The following is a 25,353-nucleotide window of genomic DNA, read 5'->3' as shown; positions in this document are numbered from 1 at the left end:
CAGCCCATGAGACAAGAGAGGGAAAGCTGCCAGCTTCTCACTAAGCTGTTTTTAAAGTTTTTGCTGGCCCTGTGATTTATGTGAGTTTGAAAATCATTGCCAAATGTGCTTTTCTTAAAGATGATAGCATTTTTTTAATGTCATCATTGGTGTTTGAGAGTTTCTATATTTCCTTGCCAACAGATCATATTATCAAGTGTTTTTTTTTTTAATCTTTGCCAATCTGAAAGGTGAAAACTGATATCGGTGAGCAGGGTTTAATTAGAATTTTTCTTCTTCTGACCGCAGTTAGGCATCTTTTTATGTCTGTAAAGATAGTTTATTTTCGTGATATTGCTTATATCTTCGAGGCATTGCTTCAAAGTAATCAGAGCTAAGAGTGGTTAACCATCCAGATAAAAAGAAATTAGCTGTCAAAGGACCCCTAAGCATGTGATATGTACAGGACGGATCAGAATCCTGGGATTATTTTTTTTTCAGTGTTTTAAATTTTCAGTCATATATGTTCATGTTTCTTTGAAAAATTTCTTTTTGAGGGGACTGTATTTTTCGAGTACTTTTGTCTTTTTTGTTGGTTTGCAGGAACTCTTTATTGAAGATGATCTGCTGTTTGGGTTGATTTTGCAGTCCTCCGCCTAGCCTTATCCCTGCCTCATTTCTTTCTCTTTTGGTGTAATGATGTCTCACTCTGTGTTCCATTGTTTTAGTTTCTGTGAGTTGATATTAATGCTTGCTTTTATAGAATCTTGATTTTGTGTCAAATGTAGGTTTAGTTGTTAATTAAATGCCCTGAATTTTCTTCTAGTATGCCTGGTTCTTAATCTTTACATCATGTTTTAATCATAACAGATACAATAAAATTTATATCATTATTAACACCTCTGGCTGAAGACGTTGCCATACGGCTTTTAATTGTCCTTTTTATTTCTGAGCGATAGCACAGTGGTAGGGCGTTTGCCTTGCACACAGCCAACCCAACCGAGCCGGGTTCGATTCCTCCGCTCCTCTCGGAGAGCCCGGCAAGCTACCGAGAGTATCTTGCCTGCATGGCAAAGCCTGGCAAGCTACCCGTGACATATTTGATATGCTAAACACAGTAACAACAAGTCTCAAAATGGAGACATTACTGGGCCCACTCGAGCAAATCGATGAACAACGGGAGGACAGTGTTTTTTTTTTGTTTGTTTGTTTCTGTCATGAAACTGATTGTTCATGTTTCAGATAAGTCTTGAGTTTCTGAGGACACTGAGTGAACTCTCATGATCTCACTGGTCCTGTGGCGAGTGTCAAGAGCTTATCTTCGTTTTCATCACTTTTCTTGGCGATGAACAAAGTGCTTTGTCTCTGCACTTGGGAAATGTAGGACTGTGTGGAATTGGTCTGAGCGACTCGGGTGGGCACAGGAAAGTCACTGGTAGCAGCTTTGGGGCAAGGTCACACATTTGTCCTTGTGGCTTCTCGTAGCCATTGCCAGGCTTGGCATGCGGCACCCGGACAAGCTTGGAATCGGGAAGGGCCTCCATGCAATTTAGATGAGTTGTTAATTCGAATCAAAGCAAGCGGGAAGCAAGTAAATTTAACTTCAGTGATTATGATTCCATTTGATTAAATCTCTACTTTTGATTACACGTATCAGTGAGAACATGCTTTAAATACACCCAACTATTAAACACTGAAGGGTAGGAGCAGGATGAACAGGGACCTTACAGGAGGAATTCTTCTGTGCCTCAACTCGGATATATATCCCCCGCAGCTTTCCCGGAATATTTTTAGAACAAATGAGAGGAGCTAATTCTTTACATGTGGGACTTATTGCACCAGTTGTTAACTAAAATACACAATTCATTACCACGGAAAGCAGTGGTGGTCCCAGATCTCTCTCTACTTCCTGGTAGAAAGAAATGAACTGATAACGATTTCATCATGTGATGCAGCTTCGTAACGCCTGTAATGTTCGCAGCTCGCTCACGGACTTGAAGTTGAAGATCTGTCCTTCTAACTGTAATCTTGTCCTTGGGCTACAGTCTTTCTGGAAAAAGAGTGTTGGTGGGATGGACAGCAGTTCTTAGTCAGCATTATGTTTCGAACATTGCTGTTGATACTTGTCAGAATGGAAAATATCTACTTTTGGTTTCTCTAGGTCCAGAAGGTTCAAGTCACCATCTGAAGCAACCGTGGGACTAATGGATAAAATGGGTGTCACGGGTTATTGATACCGTTTTTGAGGTGTCAGCCTTCCTGCTGTGTTAAGGCCCCATCTCGATTTGACAGAGAGTGGGGACCACCTTAGGTCTTAACCGTTGCCTCTGCCCTTGTTGGTGTGAGTATAAAAAGCCCTTTGTGTTCAAGTTGACACCGAATGTGTTTTATGGTTTAAACGACATTTAAAAAACCATAATGCTGACTAAAAACTGTCATCCATCCCACCAACACTACACAAGTGTGTATAGTATGTTCAGATAGTTCCCAGAATACACATATATTTTACCCATTTTTTATTTAGGCACCATGTTATACAGTGCTTTTAATGACAGTGTGATATACATATAATGTTCCAGCATCTTACTCTATACCAGTATCTGTTCTTACTTTTTTTTTATAGCTATATCCCTATAAGTATATTCTTGTAAGCTATGCACCTAAAGTTGTGTTACCTTAGGGTAATGGATTTTTGAATAATATTTATAATGTTCCACTGTAGCAGAATGCCATTTTGTAATGGGGCAAATCTACCCTCAACTGTCTTGAATCAGTTTGATACTCCCCTCCCCTCCCTTCTGTGCCACTCCTCTCCCCTCCCCTCATCCCTTCTCCTCTCCTCATATTTCAAATCAACTGAGCAGTTATCAGGTGGATGCCACATACCTTGTAACCACCAAGATGTACATTAGACTCCCTGAACTTATTCACTATATCTCGACATTTAGTTCATTGACCCATATCTCTCCTGTCTCTGATTTCTGCCTTTCTGTCTCTTTCCTTTGAGTCTGGGTATTTACCTCCACTGCTGCCTCATTTGGTTGTCTGACTGCTTCATCCACTGTTGATGTTGTTGTTGTTTATTCTAATCATTGGGGCTGCACACCTTTGGTTGTGGTGCCCACCCATGCTTTGTTGTAGTTCTTGCTGGGGTATGGGTGCACCCATGGCCCAATGGCTTTCTCATATGCTATTTTGCTTGTGGGTAGTTGCTCACCTGGGTTGGGTGCTCCTACTCTCTCAGTTGTGCTGTGTGCTGGAGCTCACCCAGCACTATTTTTTTTTTAATGTGGTACTATAGTAGTATTGCTGTTTATTCAGCCATTGATTAGGCTGATTGAATTGGGCATGAACTCCACCTCCACCTTACTTTTTTTTTTTCATTTTTTATAATTTTATTTATTGAATCACGGTGAGAGCAGTTACAAAGCTTTCAGGTTTAAGTCTCAGTCATACAAGTCATACAATGAAACATTTGTCCCTTCACCAGTGCCCATTTTTCACCACCAAAAACCCAGTATATCCCCCATTCCACACCGTCCCCCTACCTGTGGGGCAGATGATTTCCACATTACTCTCTCTCTACTTTGATTACATTCAATATTTCAACATCAGACCCACCATTATTATTTCGGATTTTACCCCAACACTCAGATCTGCTGAAAAGGCAGCAGTAGACAATTTGTTTTCTGTTGCTGGTTATGAATAACATATAATGTCATGCATTCGCAGTAGTGGCTGTGCGATTTTGGAATTCCGAAATTCTAACAATTAAATCTGGAGGAATTTCTGCCAAAATCTGCTGGGTTCCAAGATTTATTCCTGAGTCTCTTGGATCATGGCTGTTAATCAGCTTGATCAGGAACCAGAGAGACTTTTCATTGGTGGCAACTTGGGGGTCTCATTGGGGTGGGAAGTAAAGGGCTGGCTCCACCCCCATCCTGTGAGGCCCCATATGTCTTGTCACTGCAGGCCCAAACTTGACTGCCCAATGGCCTCTGGAAGATGGTGGCAACCAAACTGCCAAGGAGGAGCAGGTGGAGGGACAACACCCTTTCCCCCCGCCCCGTGGTTTCCGGCGCCGGTAACCCATTGCGGGTTCTGGACATATCTCTGCCAAAAACCGCTGGGTTCCGAGATTTGTCTCTGAGTCTCTGGGATCATGGCTGTTAAGCAGTTCTATCAGGAACCAGAAAGGCCTTGCCTCTAATTAATTATATAGCCGACCCAGAGGTGGTTTTTGGGTGTGTCTCCCACATACCTAACTTTTGGCCATTTACTTTCTTGGTAAATTTTGCCCCAAGTTTTTGGGGTCTGGCCAAAGGCATAGCAGCAATTTTGGGGCATCTGGATGTCGGAAGGTGCCATCAGGCTGCTGGTGCACTTTCCTCATAGGTACAGACTGACCTGCGGCCATTGTTCACTGTGGTGCTCACATACTTGCTTGCCAGAGATCCCCCTGCCTTGCACACCCCTGGCTGTGACATGGGAAATAATTGCTTGCAGTCCTGGGAGTCACAGACAGTTAGGTGACCAGGTATCCTCAGTGGAGCTACTGGGATCCTGCTGGGCCCATGGGGGATGCTGGAGACTCGAACTGATGACCAGGGTCTTGCAGGGCTGGCTTTCTACTGCCCCGGCTCTTCCTCTATGCCCTCCTCTCTTTGTCTTCTAATCAGTGTTCTTGTGTCGGGTGAGTTATTAGAGTGTGTTGGCTCTCAGAACCTTATCTTTTCTCTCATCCTGTGGGCTGCCTTTTCATTGGTTTTCCTCTGCTGTGCAGAGGCCTTTTAGATTGACATGGTCTTCCTTGTTTGTTTGTTTGTGCTACTGTTGCCTTTGCTTTTGTCACCAAGTCCATACTACTTGACAGGGAACTTGGTCCCGTTTTCCTTCGTGGGGCTGGGGGGTCGGTTCTGCTTTGAATCAGTTTCATGTGCACGTAAGGTGGGCTCCAGTTTTCTTTTTTTGCATGTGACTGGCCAGTTTTGTGCGCACGTTTGATTGGAGCGGCTATTCTGGGAAAGACTTTAGGAAGCATGATATTTATAACTTTTCGTTAAAAAGAAAGGGCCCTGGGTTTATTTTCTAATTTTAGTCTCTGACTTCCCTCATGCCAGAATTAGAAGTTCACTTGAGGTCATCTACCTGAAATTGAGGAGCTGAGCCCAGGGTGGAGGGAATAAAAGGGGGGAGAACCGAGGAAGGAGCCAGGACCCCGGTGAGCGTCCTTTTACTGTCACCATTTCTAGATTGCTAATAATTTTTTTTTCAGTTCTTTTCATGGTGCAGATGGCGAAGTAGTCAGCAGTCCCCAAATAGTAACTTCCTTTAGCATGAAGATGATTATTAATAAGTGGAGAAACTTATCTTTACCCCTTAAAAGTAGGTGTTAGATAACCTTGAAGATTAAATGGGCATCATGGCCTGTTTGAAATGAGAAAGACTATCTCTGCCACGCTTATGAAGGAAATGTGTGTGCGAGATAGAGGCAGGTGAAACTAGGACAGACTCGATAGGAAATAATTGATGATCAATTCCTCCCGGTTTTTCATGTGCAGTGCCTACTCTCAGAGTCCAGTATTTCTTATCTTTTGGAGCACAGTGGTGGGGAAATAAATATTCTGTGTTTATTGCTGTTGTCCGTCAGTGGGAAAACGCTGAGCCTTGATATTATTAAGGTCTCAGCAGATGAGATGAGAACAGAACTGGTCTTTTGCTGCGTATGTCTATACACATGCGCTTGTGTGTGTGTGTGTGTGTGTGTGTGTGTGTGTGTGTGTGTGTGTGTATGTGTTCGCTTTGTGACCAAGTAAGGCAGCTTCTTGGCTGCAAATACTGGCTTTCCAGCCAAATGACTAATGCAAGGTTCCCTGGGTGTTAAATTTAGATTTAGACAGTTGTATCTCACCTTAAATATTGAGCGTTTGTCTCAGCTTGATGATACAGCTTTATACCACAGGCACTAGTAAGAGACACTTTTTTTTTCTCTTCTCACTTTTTTAAACACCGTGGTATACGGAGTTGTTTATGATTTGTTACAGACATTCAGCATTCCAACACCAATCCCACCCTCCCTGTCACCTTCCCTCCACTGTTGCCTCTACTACCACTCCAGCCTGTCCCGTTAACAGGCCCACAGTCATTCACTTTATATTAACCTGTTGCCATTAAGTGGCTCACACAAGGATCAAAACATTACTTCTTTCGGAGAAAAATTGTGGAAGTTGTTGTAGCTCACCATGGGGACATGAAGTTCTTGTCTGAGGGTTTCTGAAGCTGTTGTTGCAAGTTAAGCCTTCTATGTTAAAATTTCTGTTGGTTGACATTGCTTGGCTTCTGGTTATATATCCCACCTAATCAGGTATGCTCTTGTTGGGGTGCCGGTAGAGTTTGGAGCATGCATTCGTGGCCAGAGGCTCCAGAAAAATCCAGCATATTTAATGGGGCAGTTAACTGGGCAGCTAACTAATTAATTATGTGTGGTTGCTGGGTATGGGAATGTGGGCAGAGATTGCCCATCTTGACTCCTAGGAGGCCTAGAGTTTTTATCCTGAGGTGGTGGGGTTCAGCTGGAGGCATGGCAGTGACTTTGGGGTGTGAGAGTGGCTGCCTGGGCTCTGTTTGGGTGTGGACTGACCTGCCCTCCTGCCTCTGAGATCACCCTGGAGGTTTCAGGCGGGAATGGGTATCTGAGAAATTTTTTTCGAGATTTATTTCTGAGTCTCTCTCTGGAACAGGGCTGGTAGATGAGCTCACGTGGCTGTGTTGGTGGTGGTGGTGGTTCATGGGCGTGGCTGTTGGGCCTTCTGGAAGTATGGGGAGGTAGCAGGTAGAGACATGTTTGTCTGTGCAACCGGGACTGTTTCTTAATATTTTCATCTTCTGCCTCCTCTGCCTCCTTTTCCCTTTCTCTTTTCACACTTAAGCAAGGCAGAGGGGTTCCTGTTCTGGCAGGCAGCTAGGAAGAAGTGGGTGGGAGCAGGCCCTCTGTTTGGACATTTATTTATTTTATCATTGGTTAACAACCTTAGGGCATTTCAGGGGTTTGCTCACCACACCCACTGCTGGTACTTCCCAGGATATCCCACCACCCCAAATGCCCCTCTGACCGGTCCTCCACCCACTCCCACTTTCTACCTGGAATCTCCCCATAGGTTTTTTTTTTTTTTAATTTTCTAAATTTTATTTTTATAAAGTTGTTCACAGTTATTCATTACAGCTAATATTCAAACACCAATCCCACCACCATTGCACCTTCTCACCACCATATTTCAAATGTTTCCACCCCAAATCCCAAATTGTGTCCCCCCTAAAGCTTGGTATATCAGTGGTCTAGAGTTACGAGAGGCCCAGGAATTCCAAAATTTAGACTACGATTATACATCAGATTCACTCACGGGTGAGGCCTATGTCGCTCTCTTCTGGGAGCTTTATTTCTGAGTCTCTGGATCATGATGAGATTATATGGTGCCAAGGGCAGTTTGTGGGTGTTACTGCCAAGGTGGGCTGGAGCAATAGCACAGTGGGCAGGGCATTTGCCTTGCACCTGGGCGACCTGGGCTCGATTTCTTCACCCCTTTCGGAGAGCCTGGCAAGTTACCAAGAGTATCTCGCCCACATGGCAAAAGCCTGGTAAGCTACCTGTGATGTATTCGATATGCCAAACACAGTAACAAGTCTCACAGTGGAGACATTCCTGGGCCCGTTCGAGCAAATTGATGAACAACGGGAGGACAGAGACAGTGACAGTGACTGCCAAGCTACTGATAAACTTGGAAGATGGGGGAGGAGGTCCATTCCCGTTCTGAGTGAGCTTGGAGATCTCAGTCACTGGTCCCGCATATCTGGGTTTTTCTGCAGATTCCCTCGTGAGAGAGGCTTGTTCGAGCATGTGGAGAGGGGCCATGAATGCGGCAGCGGTTGGGTTCTAGAGGTTTTCAGCTGCTGCTGGGGGTCTGTTGGGGGGGGGGCGGGGAGGGAAACTCAGCCTGCCTCCCCGCTGCATTGCCCTGGTGAAGACAGTCTGGTGGGGGGGTCTGGACATTCTATGTTGCTCTCCTCTGGGAAAGGGTCAGGGGCTGTTTCTCCCAGTACTGGGGGTGGGGTGTTGTGCCGAGGGTTGAACCTAAGGCTTCTGGGTGCACAGCCTGCCCCAGGAGCCCTCTCCCAGGCTTAGTGAGCTTTCAAAAGATTTGTATTGAAGGCAGAGTAGAACCCCCCAAGCACTGTCAGGGGTTAGCCTGAGTGAGGCACAGAGTGAGGCAAGTCAAAGAGTTGCTGCTTCACCTTGACATTTGGACCCAGGTGCATGAGCAGCACCCTGGAGAGTGTGTGTGCTCACTGCACGGCAAGGAACAGTTTGGAAAATGAGTATTAGGAAATAAATATTTATTAGAACTAACTAAATAAATATTAGTCAGGGAAATAAGTTTTCCGTTTATCTCAGCCTGACTGAGGGAAGTCTTCTCCTGTGACAACTGAAACTGCCAGTCCTTCTCTGGGGACCCCAGGGCAGCACCCCCCCAACACACGAACTCATACACACACACAAGCACACACACACACTGGACTGTGCCTGTTGCTTTCACAGGCTCCTTCCTTTGCCTCAGAATACACACACACACACACACACACACACACACACACACACACACTCTGTGCCTGTTGCTTTCACAGACTCCTTCCTTTGCCTCAGAATACACACACACACACACACACACACACACACACACACACTCTGTGCCTGTTGCTTTCACAGACTCCTTCCTTTGCCTCAGAATACACACACACACACACACACACACACACACACACACAGAGGACTGTGCCTGCTGCCTTCACTAGCTCCTTCCTGGACTCAGGATCTCCGGATCTTAGGCCTCCCCAGCCTGACAGTTTTCTCCATCCAGTGCATCTGCGCAGGGTTGTGGTCATTGAGGGGCACAAAAGTGGAACCTACTCTTCACTCCCCTGCCCAGGAGAACCTGGGTGCATGGTCTGTCTTTGTTGGAGGAATGAACTTTTCCACTGAGGAGGAGAGGGAGGCCAGGGTGGGGGGGGGTGGAAAGAGAGGAAAGAGGGGGAGGAGAAGAGGAGGAGGGGGGGAGGGGAGGGAGGGGGAAGAAGAGGAGGGAGGGGGAAGAAGAGGAGGGAAGGAGAGACAGAGGGAGGGGGGAAGGGGAGAGAGTATGGGGGAGGGAGGTAGAAGAAGTGGAGCAAGGGGAGAGAGAGGAGGTGGAGCAGCGTTCTTGAATTCGGCTGCCTTCACTTGAAGTGGCTGAAACAACCAGCACCTTAAGGAGGGAGTTGCACTAGAATGCTGCTCAGCACAGCTGGGTTGCTGGAACATCTGGACTGGGTTGTTCCCCCCCCCCCCCCCCCCCCATTCCCTTAGCTCTCACTCCAGTTGCTGTTCAAGGTACCTGTGTTAGGGCACAGATCATGATCTCCCTTTAACGACAAAGAGACTCCAGAGACTGCAAACAGCAAGCAAGGTTTATCGTTAAGACTGGCTAGCCAGGGTCAAGGCACCTGCACAGACACGCAGGTCAGATAGGTGAGGTAAGACCCCGAACTTCTTCAAAGGGGATCTTATATAGGCCTTCAATGGCCGGTACAGCAAAGCCCGCGCATTTCATAGCCAATAGGTTTGTAACAACATATACTTCCTTAACCAATCCATTTAAAAGTACATCACTCCTTAGCCTATAGATTCAAAGATCAGCATTTACATACATAGGCATTGTGGCTAGTGGGCATCTGGTAACCTGGACATTTGGTTATCACCTGGCTCCCTTTGATTCTCAGCTCATGGCTCCTGCATTCTGGTGGAGGTGATAAGGCGAAAGTTCTTAACAGAGATAACAGATAAGGAAGGGCCAACAAATGGTTTCCACATCCCAGCAGGGAAGAGTCAACAAGTGGTTTCAGAATTTACAGCCCAATAAGGAAGGGCTTCACAGCTAAGGCTCTACTAGGAGGGGGCAGGTAAGGGAGAGTTACTAATTAGCAGAGTTTAGCTCTGGAATTTTTCTCAGGGTCCCTAGGGACCTTACACCTGGAGGAGTGTGTGTGTGTGTGTGTGTGTGTGTGTGTGTGTGTGTGTGTGTGGTGAGGGGTTCCCCCACGTTGGCTTCGTTTCTGGTCCTGGTACCCAATCTGGCCTTTGGATCCTACAAGCACTCTTGGGGGTGAGGGAAGTTGTCCCTGGGCAAATGTCCCTTGACTCCTGGCATAGAGGCCGTCCTGTTGCTTGCTCTTCAACTAGGAGCTGTGATCCGGGCTGGGGTTTGTCAAGCCTGTCTGTGAGGCCTTTCAGGGCCAGGTTCTGAGTTCTGAGCGATTGGGCACCACGATATCGGGTTAAGTCAGGTTGCCCATGTTCATGGGTGTCCGGAAGATGTATTTCAAGGTTGGCTTTTCCTTTATTAAGGGTGAGAGTGTGAGAGTGGCAGTTAATTGGAATCTCAGGTTCTTTCTAGTGTATTTTTTTTTGGGGGGGGGGTGGCCTCACCCAGCGGTGCTCAAGACTTACTCCCGGCTCTGTGCTCCAGGATCACTTAGGGACCATATGTGGTACGGGGATGGATCCCCAGCAAGGCGGGTGCCCTACCTGCTGTACCATCCCCCCATTGGAGGCCCTTTCTGAGTTCACTTTAAGTGATCACCTACTTAGTGAACTACTGCCTGCTTTTGTTGCTTTTCAGTCTGTGGTTGAAAACCAGACCAGATTAAAGCCCAGGGGCTAACTGCCACTTGATGTTCCTATTTCCTTTTATTTTCTCATCTGCAGGCGGGTGCATGTGTGCTGCGGGGAGTTGTATCCAGAGGGGTTTTCACCACGGGGTTGATGGTTTTCACTCCTTCCCGCCTTGTCTACAGCTGAAGGCGGACCCTGCTTCTTTCTGTCTAGTATGGCGTGGACAGCCCGCGGGTGTGGGTGACTCTTGCCAGCATCGGTCACTGACTCAACTGTGGGTCCCTGGGAGGTGTCGGGAGGGAAGGGATTTCCGCTCTCCTTCTGCGTCTGTCCCCAGAGCATCTTCTTGCTCTCCCTCTCCCCGAAGAAGTGTGCATGCGGCCGAGCCAAGGCTGTGCTTGGTTTTGGTTCCTCTTCCTTGCCGGAGCCTGTGGGCCTTCCATGTGGAAGGCCTTTGGGCCTGCGGGCAGCCTGTTTCTTTTATATATATATATATATATACATATATATATATATATATATTTTTTTTTATTAGTGAAGCACCATGAGGTACAGTTGTAGATTTACAAATCTTTGTGCCTGAGTTTCGGTCATACAATGATCAAATACCCATCCCTCCACCAGTGCCCATTTCCCCCCACCCCCCCTCCCACCCTGCCTCTGTGGCAGGGCATTCCCCTTTGTTCTCTCTCTCCTTTTGGGTGTTGTGGTCTGCAAAAGAGGCATTGAGTGGCAATCATGTTCAGTCCATAGTCTACTTTCAACATGTATTTCCCCTCCTGGGAGGATCCTCCAAACACCTTTCATTTGGTGTTCCCTTCTGGGCAGCCTGTTTCTTCCCGGCTGAAACCCTGCTTCCCGGTTTGCTTTCTTCCCAGCCCCTCCTGCCTTCTAGAGCGTCTATTCCCGGTGCCTGGCTCTCCTCTGCCCTGCCTGCCTTCCCCGTTCTGCGAGCTCATCCTCTCAAGTATTTATCACTTTGAAAATGTTCGGGATCGTTAAGAAATTGGTTTCTGTGTTCTGGAGTCCTGGCCGTGCTGGAGAGCCGCTCGCGGGGGGCAACCGGTGGCCTCAGTAGGGCGTGAAGGGCGGACCGAAACGCCCCCCTTCCCATGAGGTTTTAGTCGCCCCCACACTCCCGGCTCATACCTGCTGTCCACAAGGCTCCCATGACTTTCAGTAGAAATACTTCCAGGGTCAATAGGTAAAAGAGCAGAAATCCAAAACCAACATTTAATTCTTGAACCCAGCCGTAGAAAGCAAATCACTTCACAATGCTTTTTCAGCATGTCTGATTTGGGGGGGGGGGTAAACTCTAAATAATAGTGGTGAATCTTTTATTGAAACAATCTAATCAAAGCGGATAGAGTGTTAACTAGAATTCATCTGCCTCACAGGGACGGGGAGGGGTGGGGGGTGGGGTTTTATTGGGGTTCTTCATGGGAAAAAATAAGTATTGGTAAAGGGAAATGTGTTTGATATTTGCATGACTGAGACATAAACCTGAAAGCTTTGTAACCTTTCCCACAGTGATTCAATAAATAAATTAAAAAAAAAAAAAAAAAAAAAGAAAATGTTCGGGATCAGTCTCTCTCCTGAGCTTCCGATTTGCATATCCAAGCTCCTGAGGACATACCTTTAACAGAGAAAATTCTCATCTCAGCCCCGTATGTTGGTTCCTCCAGAATTTCCCCTTCACTTTAGTGCTCTCTTTCCCTTTCCCTTCTCTCTTTTCTTTTCTCTCTCCTCTCTCATTCCCCTCTGTTTCTCTCTTCTCTCTCTCCCCCTTTCTTTTCTTCTGTTTCTCGCCCTTTCCCTCTCTGTTTCTCTCTTTCCCTTTCTCTGTTTCTTTCTCTCTTCCTTCTTTTCTCTCTCTCCCTCTCTTTCTCCTCTCTCTTCTCTCTCTCTCACTCTATTTCTCTGGCTCTCCCTTTCTCTGTTTCTCTCTCTCTTCCCCCCTCTCTGTCTCTCTCCCTCTCTCTGTGTCTCTGTCTCTGTCTCTGTCTCTGTCTCTGTTCCCCCTCTGTCCCTCTGTCTTTCTTTCTCCCTGTCTCTTGGGAACGGTAACCGTTGTAGTCAGCATTGCTCAGGCGGAAGCCCCAACCAGGGGGTTCCTCAACACCCCCCCCACCCCCCCGTCCTTGGCTGCTCCCTGCTACCTCCTCTAGCGCTGTCCACCTCCTCTTTGGAGTCTCCCTGTGCTTGTGTGTGGCCCCTGGAATAACGGTGCCAAATTCTTGGTTGTTCCTAGTGGCAGCACTTTGGAAGAACTGGATTCTCCCCATTATTAAAGGGTGTGGCCTCGTGGGAGCAGGGAAAGAGTGCAGATGGTTTTCGTCCTCTGTGTTCTACATGTGAGCAGCAAACTTGACCAAGCGAGGGGCCCCAAGAGGGAAGCCCCCTTCCCCCAAGAGTAGGCCCACACGGTGGACTCCAAGGTGCCAGCCTGCACAGTGCCCGCCCCTGCTGGCCAGGCTTCTTGCTTCACAGTTGTGTGTATTTTCTTTCCACTGCCAGGAGGTGCTGGCACTCGCTCCACCCACTCTGAGCCGCACATGATGGTCTTTTTTTCAGAGTAGTTCTGCCGCAAGAACTGTTCCTCTTTTGTGAGTTCCCCCTTCAGAGTGGCTCAGGCACTGCTGCTCCTGCTCAGTGAACCTGAACAGGCTTTGACCCATGGCCCCAGGTAGATTTCAGATGCTTTAGTGCTTACTTCTTGAGGAACCACACGTTTCACGTCACTAACATTGCCTGGTCTGCATGTAGCCTCCATATGGAGTCCGACAGTAAAACGGTGTGTCATCAGGGTTCCTCCATGTTATGGCAAGTTCCATAGCCATCCTTTTTTGTAGCCAAGTAATATTCCCCCATGGGAATGGACCATATTTGGTTTGTCCACTCTTCGGTTGATGAACATTGGGATTCTTTTCAAACTTTCTGACAAGGATGAGCAGTGCTGCTAGTGTTTGGAGTAATCACCCTGTTTCCCCCCCCCCCCCCCTTTCATTCAGTTTTTTTGTTTTCCCAGTGGTACTTAGGGCTCGCTTCAAGTTCTGTGCTCATGGCTCATGGGCCTGTGCAGACCCTTGAGGGAAGCACTGCACAGAACATTGTAGAACTAAGTAGAACAGAGTCTGTCAGCATTCCATACTAAAATAATTTCAGAAAAGAGTGCCCCCTCCACCCCCCATGGGTTTTTTGGACCACACCCTATAGTGATTAGGACTCCCAGCTCTCTGCTTGGGATCATTCCTGGTGGGGCTCAGGGGACTTGATGGGGTGCCAGGGATCGAACCTGTCCCAGGGATAACCACGTGCAAGGCAAGTGACCTGCCCACTGGACTCTTTCTCCATCCTCCCTCCAACCAGTTTTTCAAAACATCTGAGCCATTTTATATTTTCACCAGCACTGTTAGAACATTACTCTGTATCCTTGCCAACACTGTGTCATCCTGCCTTTGGCCTTATTTACTTCTTTGGGTTTTGGAGCTACTCCTGGCAGTGCTCAGGACTGATCCCTGCTGGTGCTTTGGGACCAGAGGCTGCATCGGGGTTGGAACCAGGGTCACTGCTGCTGCTGCTGCTGCTGCAGCCACCTGCTAGGCAAGTAGCTTCTCTCCCAAGCCCTTTCCCCAGCCCTGCACGGCCTTTTCATGACACACATGCAGGTAGGTGAAGCGGTATCCGACTGTGGTTTTGATTGGCAGTTTTCTGATCGGGAATGATCTTGAGCACCTTAAGTTGGCTTATTGACCATTCATATGTCTCCTCTAGCAAAGTGTATATTCAAATCCTTTACTCTTTTAAAAAACTCACTTGTCTTAATTCGGAGCTTTAAGAATTCCTTACACTTCCTGGGCCGGAGAGACAAGCCCCAGTGCCTGTGGCAGGTGGGCCTGGTAGGGACAAGGGAGGATGGAGTATGGGAACACTGGTGGGGGAAGTTGACATGGATGGAGGAAGTTGACACAGGAGGGAAGTTGATTAGTGTTGAAATATTCTATGGCCCAAACTCACGTATCAATAATTTTGTAAATCATGGCTCTTTAATTAACATTTAAAAAAAAAAAACCCAAGAGATTGCAGTTTCTTGGTCCACCAAGAAATTCGGTATTATCAGATGCTGCGAATCTCATTCCTTCCCCATTTCCCCCTGTTGATTCCTCAGCTAGAGCACTGCCCCCCCCCCCCCCCCCCCGGGGTTGAGTTGCCTGAGCTTGGGCCTGGAGAGGCCCGAACCCTGTGCCCGAGGGCCCATCTTCCCCAGTCTCACTGTCTCGTTGCCTGGTTTCAGGCCTGCGTCTGCAGCTCTCTCTGCCTTTGGGAATTTGGACACGGGTGAATTTCAAAAATTTTGAATTTCCTGGTTCAATCTGAGACCAGACACGATCACGATGACGGTCAGGATCATCCTGTTGTTCTTTGATTGCCTCGAGCAGGCACCAGTAAAGTCTCCCAGTAAAGTCTCCTTTAACCTAGCCCTGAGATTTTAAAAAGTGCCACATTCAAGGCTCTTTCAGGGTTAGGAGAATGAGACCCATCATTGTTACTGGTATTTGGCATATTGGGTACACCACGGGGAGTTTGCCAGACTCTGCCATGTGGGCAGGTTACATTCGGTAGCCTGCCAGGTTGTCCAGAGTAAGAATGAGATAATAAGATATCGCTTATGGAAGCTGGGTTTTATAGTCTCTGGGTCTTGGCCGTTGATGGGATTACACGGTGCCGGGGGTCGGGGGAGCAGTTGGTGGGTGTGACCCCTGCCTACTGGAAGATGGAGGATCTGGGTGGAGGATGCTCAGCCCTGATCTGAGCAGGCTTGGAGATCTGAGCCCTGTGACCTGCATTCCTGTGTTCCTCTGCCGGTTCCTTCATGCTTGTGGAGAGTGGTCTCAGCATGGTTGTGGCTGGTTCTGGAGGTCTGGAGACCAGACAATAGTAGGTTATCACATATAGTGATGTTAAAGTTTTAATTTTGTCAAGTGAGGACACTTGGCACTGTTCTTGCTATCAGAATGAAAACTCCATGAGATTTTCCTCTCAAGAGAGTACCCCCCAACACCCACCCCCATACCAAGCCAAACCACAGCAGAAACCTGCCCCTCCCCAACCCCAAGAAACCCAGGTTAAATAAATTCACCTTTTGGAAAAGTCAATAAATGGACCTATTTTTATTTTTCTACCTACCACTGAAAAAACACATTATGGCCTGTGGATTGATATTGGGGAGCCAGAGCTTACCAACTCAGCATAAATCTTTATTTGAAAAGTAGAACCTTCCCTCGATCGGGTGTTTTTCCATTGTGTCGCCCTGATAGCAATTTTAAACAAGTGCCTTCCTCACGTGGAATTAACCACTTCGGCTCCTCTCTGCTGGCATTTGAGAGATTCTCTAATAACACAGCTGAGAAGGAACTGTTTGAGGTATTTGTGAATCTAAATATGTGAATTGACCTTTAGAAGACCAAAGGAAATAAAAAAAAAGGGGGGGGGAGAGGATGGCCCCTGTTTACAAATGCTCTTCATCAATCCCGGATTATATATCTAGACAGGGAACTGCATAAATTTTTATTGATTGTCTCATCTAAATTAAAATGTCAAGTAGATATTAGGGTTTTATCATAAGGTAGTTATTGGCTGTCACATTGGCACATTCATTATAATAATTGGGCGGTAAAGAAGCCGTAGGAGTAGAGAATATGGTATAGCTTTTGATGAGATGTTAGTTATGGCCCCTTTATTTATGGTCATGAAATCTTGTTAACTGACACCACCACCAAGCTCTTTTGTTCTCCCTTTTCTCCTAAAGAGACTTATAAACCGGCTCTCCAGTTTATAAGTCTCTTTGGGGGGGGCTATAACCCGAGCCAAACCATCCACAGGCGAGGTCCCGTTCAACAGTTTCTCTGCACTTGTTCCCAGTGCATTTATTAAATTCACTCAGCAAATATTTGCTCATCACCGTTTGAAGGGATCTTCATAGAGATGTAAGACGCAGGGCCTCCACGGACAGGTGAATGAGGGAGGGAGCAGGCACCGCGTCTGAATATAAATAAACGTGCATCCCCCTGGCATCACGTCACAGACGTGAGCCACGTGCGGCAAGTTCCCTCAGAACGGGATAAATCATGGTTCTTCAGAGTGGGGTACATCCGAGGAGGAAAGAGCACTTTCTCTGCCTGGGTACCATTCACCGAAGGCTGTACGGCCCAGTGATGGAGGAATGACTCTGCCTTCAGGACACGGAGCTCTGTCCTGTCCCCCTACGTGCATCTCCATTCCAGCGCTGTAGCGAGAGGTAGCACGAAAGGTAGCGCTGTAGTACTGTCCTCCCGATGTTGTTCATCGATTTGCTCTTGCGGGCACCAGTAACCTCTCCATTGTGAGACTTGTTATTACTGTTTGGCACATTGAATACGCCACAGGGAGCTTGTCAGGCTCTGCCGTGCAGGCGGGATACTCTCGGTCGCTTGCTGGGTTCTCTGAGAGGGACGGAGGAGTCGAAACCGGGTCGACTGTGTGCAGGGCAGACCTACCCGCTGTGCTCTTGCTCCAGCCCATAGTGAGAGGTAAGGGGCTACGTGGGCTGACATGGAAATCCACTTTTGTTTTCTAGGCCCAGCTGCCTCGCAACCTCATTTTCTGTCCTTGAGTATATAAAATGGATGTAATGATATGTGGCCAGCATCTCTCGCTATGAAAGATGAGATAATGCGGGGGCCTAAGCTGCTCCCCACGGGGAAAGTCAGATTGCTGGCAGGTGTGTATTTTTTTCCCCCCAGCAAACTCAGGCCGTACATTTGCATGGGAGTCCAGGACCGCTTTACACAACCGAAAGGATTCGTGTCCTTAGCCAAGTGTCCAATTTATTTGCTAGGGAATCGCTTATTCTCCGTAACATCTGAACTGTTGTCTCAAAAAATTGCCCGGATTCCTCGGAGAGCCCGTCTGTGCGAATCCAGACAGGGTAGCCACTGAAACTGTGGTTACTGAAACATGGGAAAAGGCAAACAGATGTTTACCGAGCCTCCTGCTGGGCTCGAATCTTGGCCTTTGGTCTTGATAGAAACCCTTCAGTTATCGCAGCGTTTCGTCCCGGCGAAGAGGAAACCGAGGCTCATGCAGGCGTTTAGAAGTTGCTTTGGTCCTGGGACTGTTTCACTTCGGCTCTGTTGAAATCTCCATCAGCACCAGGTGCTGCTTCCACCTGGCTTTGCAGCTTTCCTTGCGGGCTGTGGCGGCCCATCTTGGCCTGTGCCTTTTCTCCGTCCCTGATTATCTGTCTGCTTCCTTCCTTCGCCAGGTTGCTTCTAGAACTGCTGGAGCTGCTGTTCGACAAATTCAACGCTGTGGCCGCGGCCCACTCTGTGGTCCTGGGGTACCTGCAGGCCGCCGTGGCGGCTGCCCCGACTCAGCAGGAGGACGTCAAGTTGTACGACATGGCAGATGTGTGGGTGAAGATCCAAGATGTTCTGCAGGTAAGTCCTTCTGCTGAGGGGGCCCCCTGCGTTCAGAGTGACAGGGGACAACAAGAACAGCACAAGCCTGCCTCTGCCCAGGTGATGCCTTTACTTGCAAACAGGACAAGAGAAGAAGGTTTCCATGGAAGGCACTGCCTGTGATGCCCTGCTCTTTAATTAACGTTTCGGAGACCTTTCCTTGAAAGCTGTCTTTTTCATTCTTCTTCTTCTTCTTCTTTTTTATATTTCCCCCTTTAGGACCATTCTTGGCACTCTCGGGTTCAGTAATGCTGTGGTCCACGCACTGCTGGGGTTCGAACCTATTTTCCTGTACCTGCCGGGGTTCGAATCTAGTTTCCTATACCTGCCAGGGAATCACTCTACCACATCATTCACTGTCTCTATACCCACCCCCGTACCCCAGCCCCTTCTAAAGGTCTTTAAACAGACAGACCTTTTCCAGGTTTTACAAGGACAAAGGACCAGAGTGATAGTACAAGCACCGACCCAGGTTCAATCCCCGGCATTCTGTATGGTCCCCAGAGCACTGCCAGGAGTCATCCATTAGTGCAGAGCAAGAAATAATCCCTGAGCACTGCTGGGTGTGGCCCATAAACAAACAAACCAAAAAAGGTTAAAAAAAGGGGGGGGATAGAGTTTCAGCTGGTAGTAGTCAAGGATGTACATTTAGGCTTTCTGTTATGTTAATTTCACTCATCAGTAAGCCCTTCAGTATTTACACATTCCTGTGTACTATATTGTAGCACTGGGCTGGAGCAATAGCACAGTGGGTAGGGTGTTTGCCTTGCACGCAGCCAACCAGGGTTTGATTCCTCCATCCCTCTCGGAGAGCCCGGCAAGCTACAGAGAGTATTCACCTACACGGCAGAGCCTGGCAAGCTGCCCGTGTCATATTTCATATGCCAAAAACAGTAACAACAAGTCTCACAATGGAGACGTTACTGGTGCCCGCCCGAGCAAATCGATGAACAACGGGAGGACAGTGCTACAGTGCTGTGTACTATATTTATACATTTGTCTGTAGCCTAATTGTATCACCATTTTCCTTTGGTTAACTTTTGAATATTTTAGAGTCAGTGGCAAATCAGGGCCCTATTTTGAGAGATGAAACAAAATTTGGGCTGGAGCGATAGCACAGTGGTAGGGCGGTTTGCCTTGCACACAGCCAACATGGCCGACCCAAGTTCGATTCCTCCACCCCTCTTGGAGAGCCCGGCAAGCTACCGAGAGTATCTCGCCCGCACGGTAGCTAGCCCTGGCAAGCTACCCGTGATGCATTCGATATGCCAAACACAGTAACAACAAAATCTCCAATGGAGACGTTACTGGGCCCGCTCGAGCAAATTGATGAACAACAGAAGGACTGTGACCGTGACTGTGAAACAAAATTTGTAAGTTTAAATGTATCACTGTGATTATATTGCAGAGATGGTATTTAGAGATTTTTATTATGCTTTCTCTCCATGTGTCAGGAAAATATATTTGATTTGTTCCGATGAAATTAGAAGTAAGATTAAGAGTTTGCTGAAGTAAATTTGCCATAGCTAAATAGAAGTTAGGGAATACCAATTGATGAAAAAATTAAGTATTTGTGGAGAATTGAAGAATATAGTTGTTGGAATGAAATTTCTTTCCTAGCAAATAGTCTTTGTATAGGGAAAAAATTACGATTGTACCTTGTCATTTTTGAGAGTACAGGCATGTTTGAGAGCATAAACATACAGAATTATATGTTTGATTTTTGGTTATTCATGAGATACATTTTGGGACTACAATGCTTTATTGATGAATGGTTCAGAAGGAAAAAATAAGAGGTTGCAGTTTCAGTTCCTGAGGGCTTTTATTTATTTATTTATTTATTTATTTAGCAGCCATGTCTATTATATTATCTAGGTAGATATGTGAGGCATTTGTATATTGAACAAAATATTTTTATGTTTTAGAAAGTGGTAACCTATCACTTTGCATCTTGGTTTGCTAATCTGTGGTAGAGATAGATTCTTTTGAGGTCACACATTTTTTTTTTTAAAGGGTGAAAAAGTTATTTTTATTTACACACATGATTTCCATTCTGTAAAAAATTAGAAAACTAAAGTTTAAACTCAAGTAGTAATCATTTATTTCTTCATTATCAGACTGCAGAAGATTCCTTTTTGCTTGGTTTGCAGGTGTAAAAGTTTGAAAATCGTCATTGTAGATTAGCAGGGAAGGCTTGCAGAAAATGAAGAACCATGTTTTCTTGTGTCTTTATTGTTCAAATTCCAATATCACTCGGAATCCCAGCTTTCAAAGCCTTTCCCAGGCAAAGGTTTGCTGTCCTTAGGAGATTTTGACCCTGGCAAACTTGTTCCAGAAACCTTAATTGGAGAAGAATGACTCAGTGGTAAGGCAGAAGGTCTGAAGACGTCCAGTTCATCCTCTGAGATGTGCACACCATGCTTGGGAGAGGTCTTCAAGTCTGCGACTGGCTCTTGGCGAAGCAGAATAATTTTGTTTTCCAACTCACTTCCAGAGAGATCCAATTTTCTTATTAAAGTCTCAGGCTGTTTCATCTCTGGTGATGCAATGACATAACCAAATGATGGTCTGTTCACATTGTGTCCACCATCAAGACAACCAAGAGCTTCAGATCTTTGAGCAAAGTACTCTCCTATAGATAGATGTGAAAAACTGGCATCCTCAGTGTCCATGTCTGATGTGCTAACTGATTTCCTCAACAGACTGGAATTGATTGAAGTTTCCCAGGACTTATCTCCTAGCACATGTGTGTTCTGAATATCTATATTTTCTTCCTGCATGAATTGATGCTCTTTGTTAAATTTTTCTTCATCACGTGCAATCAAATCCAAAGCTGCAACACCAGATAAAAAAATCCTCACTCATCTCATTAATTTAAATACTTAAATCTTGCTCATTATTGAAAGGTGTATGAGAGGCAAGATCTGTGGCCCATTCACCCCCTTCATTTTGATAGACCATGCTCTGGTTTTGTAGATCCGTTTCCTGGCATCTCAGGACACGCTTTGGCACGGGCTCAGCGTCTTAGTGTCTTACTTCCCAAGGCAGAGCTGATGTTCGAAAGAAAGGTTGCCTTCCAAACTCAATCACTTCCAAACAGTGACTGGGAATGAAAGTGTCATAAAAACAACCAAATCCCAAACAGCTGCGGTGGAAGGGGGTCCGTATCTGACTGCAAGTCTGACGTGAAGAGCAAAGGCGAGGGCGAGTGCTAGTGAACGGTCTCAGCTCACACTAGGAGTGGGACCAGAAGTCCGACCTGTGGCTTGGCGTTCCCATAGCAACCTGGGGTCCTGGTGGGGATGTTAGACCATGAGGAAGGGAGAAAAGACGTGGCCGGTCCCTAGCACCCCGCGACCCCACAGAGCCTGAGCGGCCCAAGCTCCGGGGTACAGGGCAGAGAGCAGACCACGCAAGGATCTCCCGGGCTCCCCGACCCCAGGCCCCAACGGGGTCCCTCAGGTTGGGCAGGAACCCCAGTTATGGAGAAGTGCAAGGATGCTCACCAGCGGTCACACATTTTTTTTAAAGGATGAACTAAGATAATAGAGTTAGAGGTATTTCAAAATAGTTAGAATCAGGGACTTCTGATTCTGCCATGATGAAGTGACACAGTGCATTGAAAGCTGAATGACTTAAGACAGAGAGAGAGAGAGAGAGCAGAGAATACAAAAGTTAGTCCACGTTCATCCTAACTTCCTCTTTGGGAACTGTTTCCAAACGATGGCACTGGGGAATTGAAGTCTAAACTGATAATGCAAGACTCTAAACAGGGGAAGCGGAGACTGGTGTTCAGGGATATGGAAGCAGCTGAAATTTTTGGTGTGGCATATGGAAAAAGAAGGACTCCCCTGGAGACAGTAGTTCAGAAATGTGAAGAGCATCATTGACCTTTGGGAAGACAAGAAATGGAGTATACAGGGCTTGGCAGAAGACAGCAGCTGTGGGACTGTGAACTGACTGGAGATTCCAGAAAATTCCAGATGCTCAGAAGTGTGGTGTTCAAGTCCCCCTCGTGCGGGGAGAACCATTGGGTACTCTGTGCTTTCAGGTGTGAGTTCCGGAAGACCGTGACGTGCTTTTAGCTATATAGACCTGCTCTTGATCTCCCATAACAAAGGCCTCGAGCAAGTCTCTGCAGCAGTAGCCTGACCTGTAAATTCACTCTTGCACAGTGAAGCAAAAGTGGCATAGCCTGGACCAACACCCATAGAGCATTGTGTAACTTTAAAACTTTATTTTAGAATATATTTCTTGGGGACGGAGTGATAGTACAGAGGGTAGGGCATTTGCCTTGCATGCAGCTGACCTGGGTTTGATCCCCAGCATCCCATAGGTCCCCTGAGGACCGTAAGGATTAATTCCTGAATACAGAGCCAGGAATAACCTCTGAGCATTGTCAGGTGTGACACAAAAAAGCCAAAAAAAAAAAAAGCCCCACATTTCATTATGACTTATTATCAATAAATTATTGATTCATACACCTACATTATATACACACTCAGGATTGTGCAAAAATTTCTCTGGTGAAAGGGACTTGTGAGTGGAAAAATATCTGATTTAGATTATCAGTAACAACACTCATAGTATAATTCTGTACTTGCGACAAAGCAGAAAAATTACTCATAAAGAGGATTTAAAAAAGTTGACAAATATGTCTGAAATAAAAAACTCAGCAGATGGATTTTCAGCAGATAATACAATTTTCATGTATTGTAGAAGAGAGGGCCACAGAACTTGCAGATAAATCACTTGTAAGTCTTTGAAAATGAAACACAGGATGAAAATAGGTAGAAAAGCATGGAAAATAATTATATATAATTGATGTAACTTTAAACTTTTTTTCTCCTTCACCTCTGCAATTTTATTTCCTTAGTGTTCCTTCTTGATAGTAATTCAGGATTCTTATGAAGTTGCTTGGGAAACGTTTCTATGATCTGACAAGACTGAATAACAATATTTTGAGTAACTTAATTTTTCTAAAGATACTGTACTGAAAAGAATACAGAAGAAAAACATAATGTTCTGTGGGACTACCCCATGCCTTCTAATGTTTGTGCAATTGTAGGTCCAGAAGGTGAGAGAAGTTGGGACAGAAAATTTTTGGAAGAAATTCTGACAAAAATATTCTAGATGTTGAAATAAATAAAAATCCATAGATCCAAGTGATGCAACCAATTTTTTTAAAGCATAAAATGTAGCCTAAAGAAGACCAATATCTTGGTATATCATCAAGTTTCTGAAAACCAAAAGAAAAAAATTCATAAGTACAGCCAGAGATTGGAGAGACATGTTGCTTACCAGAAAGCAGTGATAAGATTTCTACTCACATCGCAAGTTAAAAATCACTGAAGTCCATCCAAAAAGTGCTGGAAAATTGTCAATCTAGAATATTATAGCTACTGAAAATATCCATTGTAACAAGGTGACAGAAGCAAATTCAGATAAAGCTGAAACATCAGTACTTCAGAAATGTTCTGGAAAGTGTTTCAAGATAAAAGAAAGTAGTGCCAGAAATTTTATGATCTCTGGTGCTTCTTGGGGAGGCCATATCTTGGAGGCCTCTCCTGGTTCAAAGTTTGGTGAGGTTGGGGGCCACTCCCAATGGTGCTTGAGGAATCATGTGGTGGTGGGAATTCAACCTGGAGCTTCCGTATACAACATATGCTCTTCAGCTCTCTGAGCTATTTTTCTGGATCTATGATCTCTTGATACTTTATCAACTTAGATTTATGTTATAAAGTCAAAACCAATTGTAAGTTTGTAAAGATCCTCTTTGTCATATCCTTGATAATGGCTATAAACAAAATAATAAGATCATGCTTTGGGATTTATCAAATGTATATGATTTCTATACTTTTGAAACAAAACCCATCATCTCAAAAATGTTTATAATTAATGAACTGTGAATTCCATCCAATATTAGCAACTAAAATGTAAACATTATTAAAAAATGTTTCTGGATTATAAAACACGTAAGAGATAGTCATTTCACACATTTGACTTCACGTGAGTGGTTTGCGGTCTTATCTTTATATTATGCCATGAATTATTAATTTGTTTAAACAGCATTATTGAAGTGTAATTTGCATGGTATAAGATTCTTACATTAGCAATATAGATTTCAATGATTTTAATGTAGTTGTGAAGTTGTGGAATTATTGTTATGATACAATATTAGAACATTTTAATCACTCTTTTAAGAAACTTAGTATCAATTATCAATCCTCCCCTCAGCTGCAAAATGTTTAAGACACTACAGAGGAATCAGTTGTGTTATCTCAGTGACTTGTCACCCAGTGACAATGCTTAGTTCATCTTTCATGTTGATGTGTACATCTGTCATCAGCTTAAAGTGTTTGATACCTAAGAAACATAAGACTTCGGGGCTGGAGCGATAGCACAGCGAGTAGGGTGTTTGCCTTGCATGCGGCCTACCTGGGTTCGATTCCCAGCATCCCTTATGGTCCCCTGAGCACCTCCAGGAGTAATTCCTGAGTGCACGAGCGAGGAGTAACTCCTGTGAATCGCTGGGTGTGACCCAAAAAGCAAAAACAAACAAACAAACAAGCAAGCAAACAAACAAAAAACCCATAAGACCTCAACTGATCTAGTCATAGAAAGTGAGGGGGTATGTCAAAGAAACGTTTCACTTCGTGTTGTCATGTTTAATTGGGAAACTATGACAATACTATTTATTTCCCTTTCCCCTGTGTTTCCGTTTTCTTCTCCTCCTGCTTTCTGCCATCAGCTTCTGTTTCTTTCTTTTTGGGGGGTGGTGTGGGGTGGTTTTTCAGTTATTAGTTAAGTTTCTAATGAGTTAAGTTTTTCCGTTGACTAGCAAGTCCTGATTCAGGATCCCCGGGGCAGGAATGCTCAGGTGCTGTGGTCCCTCTTCAGCATTCTGGGGGAAAGGATAGAGGACAGAAGTGGTAGAGCCAGTTCAGATACTTCCCAGAAACGTGCCTTCTGTCTGGTGGTCAAAGTAGGTCAGGAGTCAGGACAAGGGGGAGATGAACTTGTACATATGTCACTAACATTTGCACACAGAGGCTTTGCCTGCTTTGGTGCTCACTACCTTTCTGTGGTGGTAAGAAGTTAAGGTAGTTCCTCCCCCCACCCCCCACCCCTCATCCCCCCCCCCTCCCCGTCCCATCCTGCCTCTGTGGCAGG

At 45.8% G+C, this 25,353-nt stretch overlaps 1 protein-coding gene across 2 annotated transcripts in view; it reads left to right on the top strand.

Moving 5' to 3' along the window:
• EXOC4 (exocyst complex component 4) overlaps positions 1-25,353 on the top strand; it is an 850,139-nt gene that overhangs the window by 111,616 nt on the left and 713,170 nt on the right. For both annotated transcript variants that reach the window (XM_056124006.1, XM_056124007.1), the window contains exon 7: positions 17,985-18,159. In XM_056124006.1, coding sequence (XP_055979981.1) covers positions 17,985-18,159 — 175 coding nt within the window. The remainder of the gene's footprint in view (positions 1-17,984; positions 18,160-25,353) is intronic.

This window comes from Sorex fumeus, unplaced genomic scaffold, assembly GCF_029834395.1.
Source record: "Sorex fumeus unplaced genomic scaffold, SorFum_2.1 ptg000048l, whole genome shotgun sequence".
Classification (NCBI taxonomy): domain Eukaryota; kingdom Metazoa; phylum Chordata; class Mammalia; order Eulipotyphla; family Soricidae; genus Sorex; species Sorex fumeus.
This window is presented reverse-complemented; position numbering and strand designations above follow the sequence as displayed.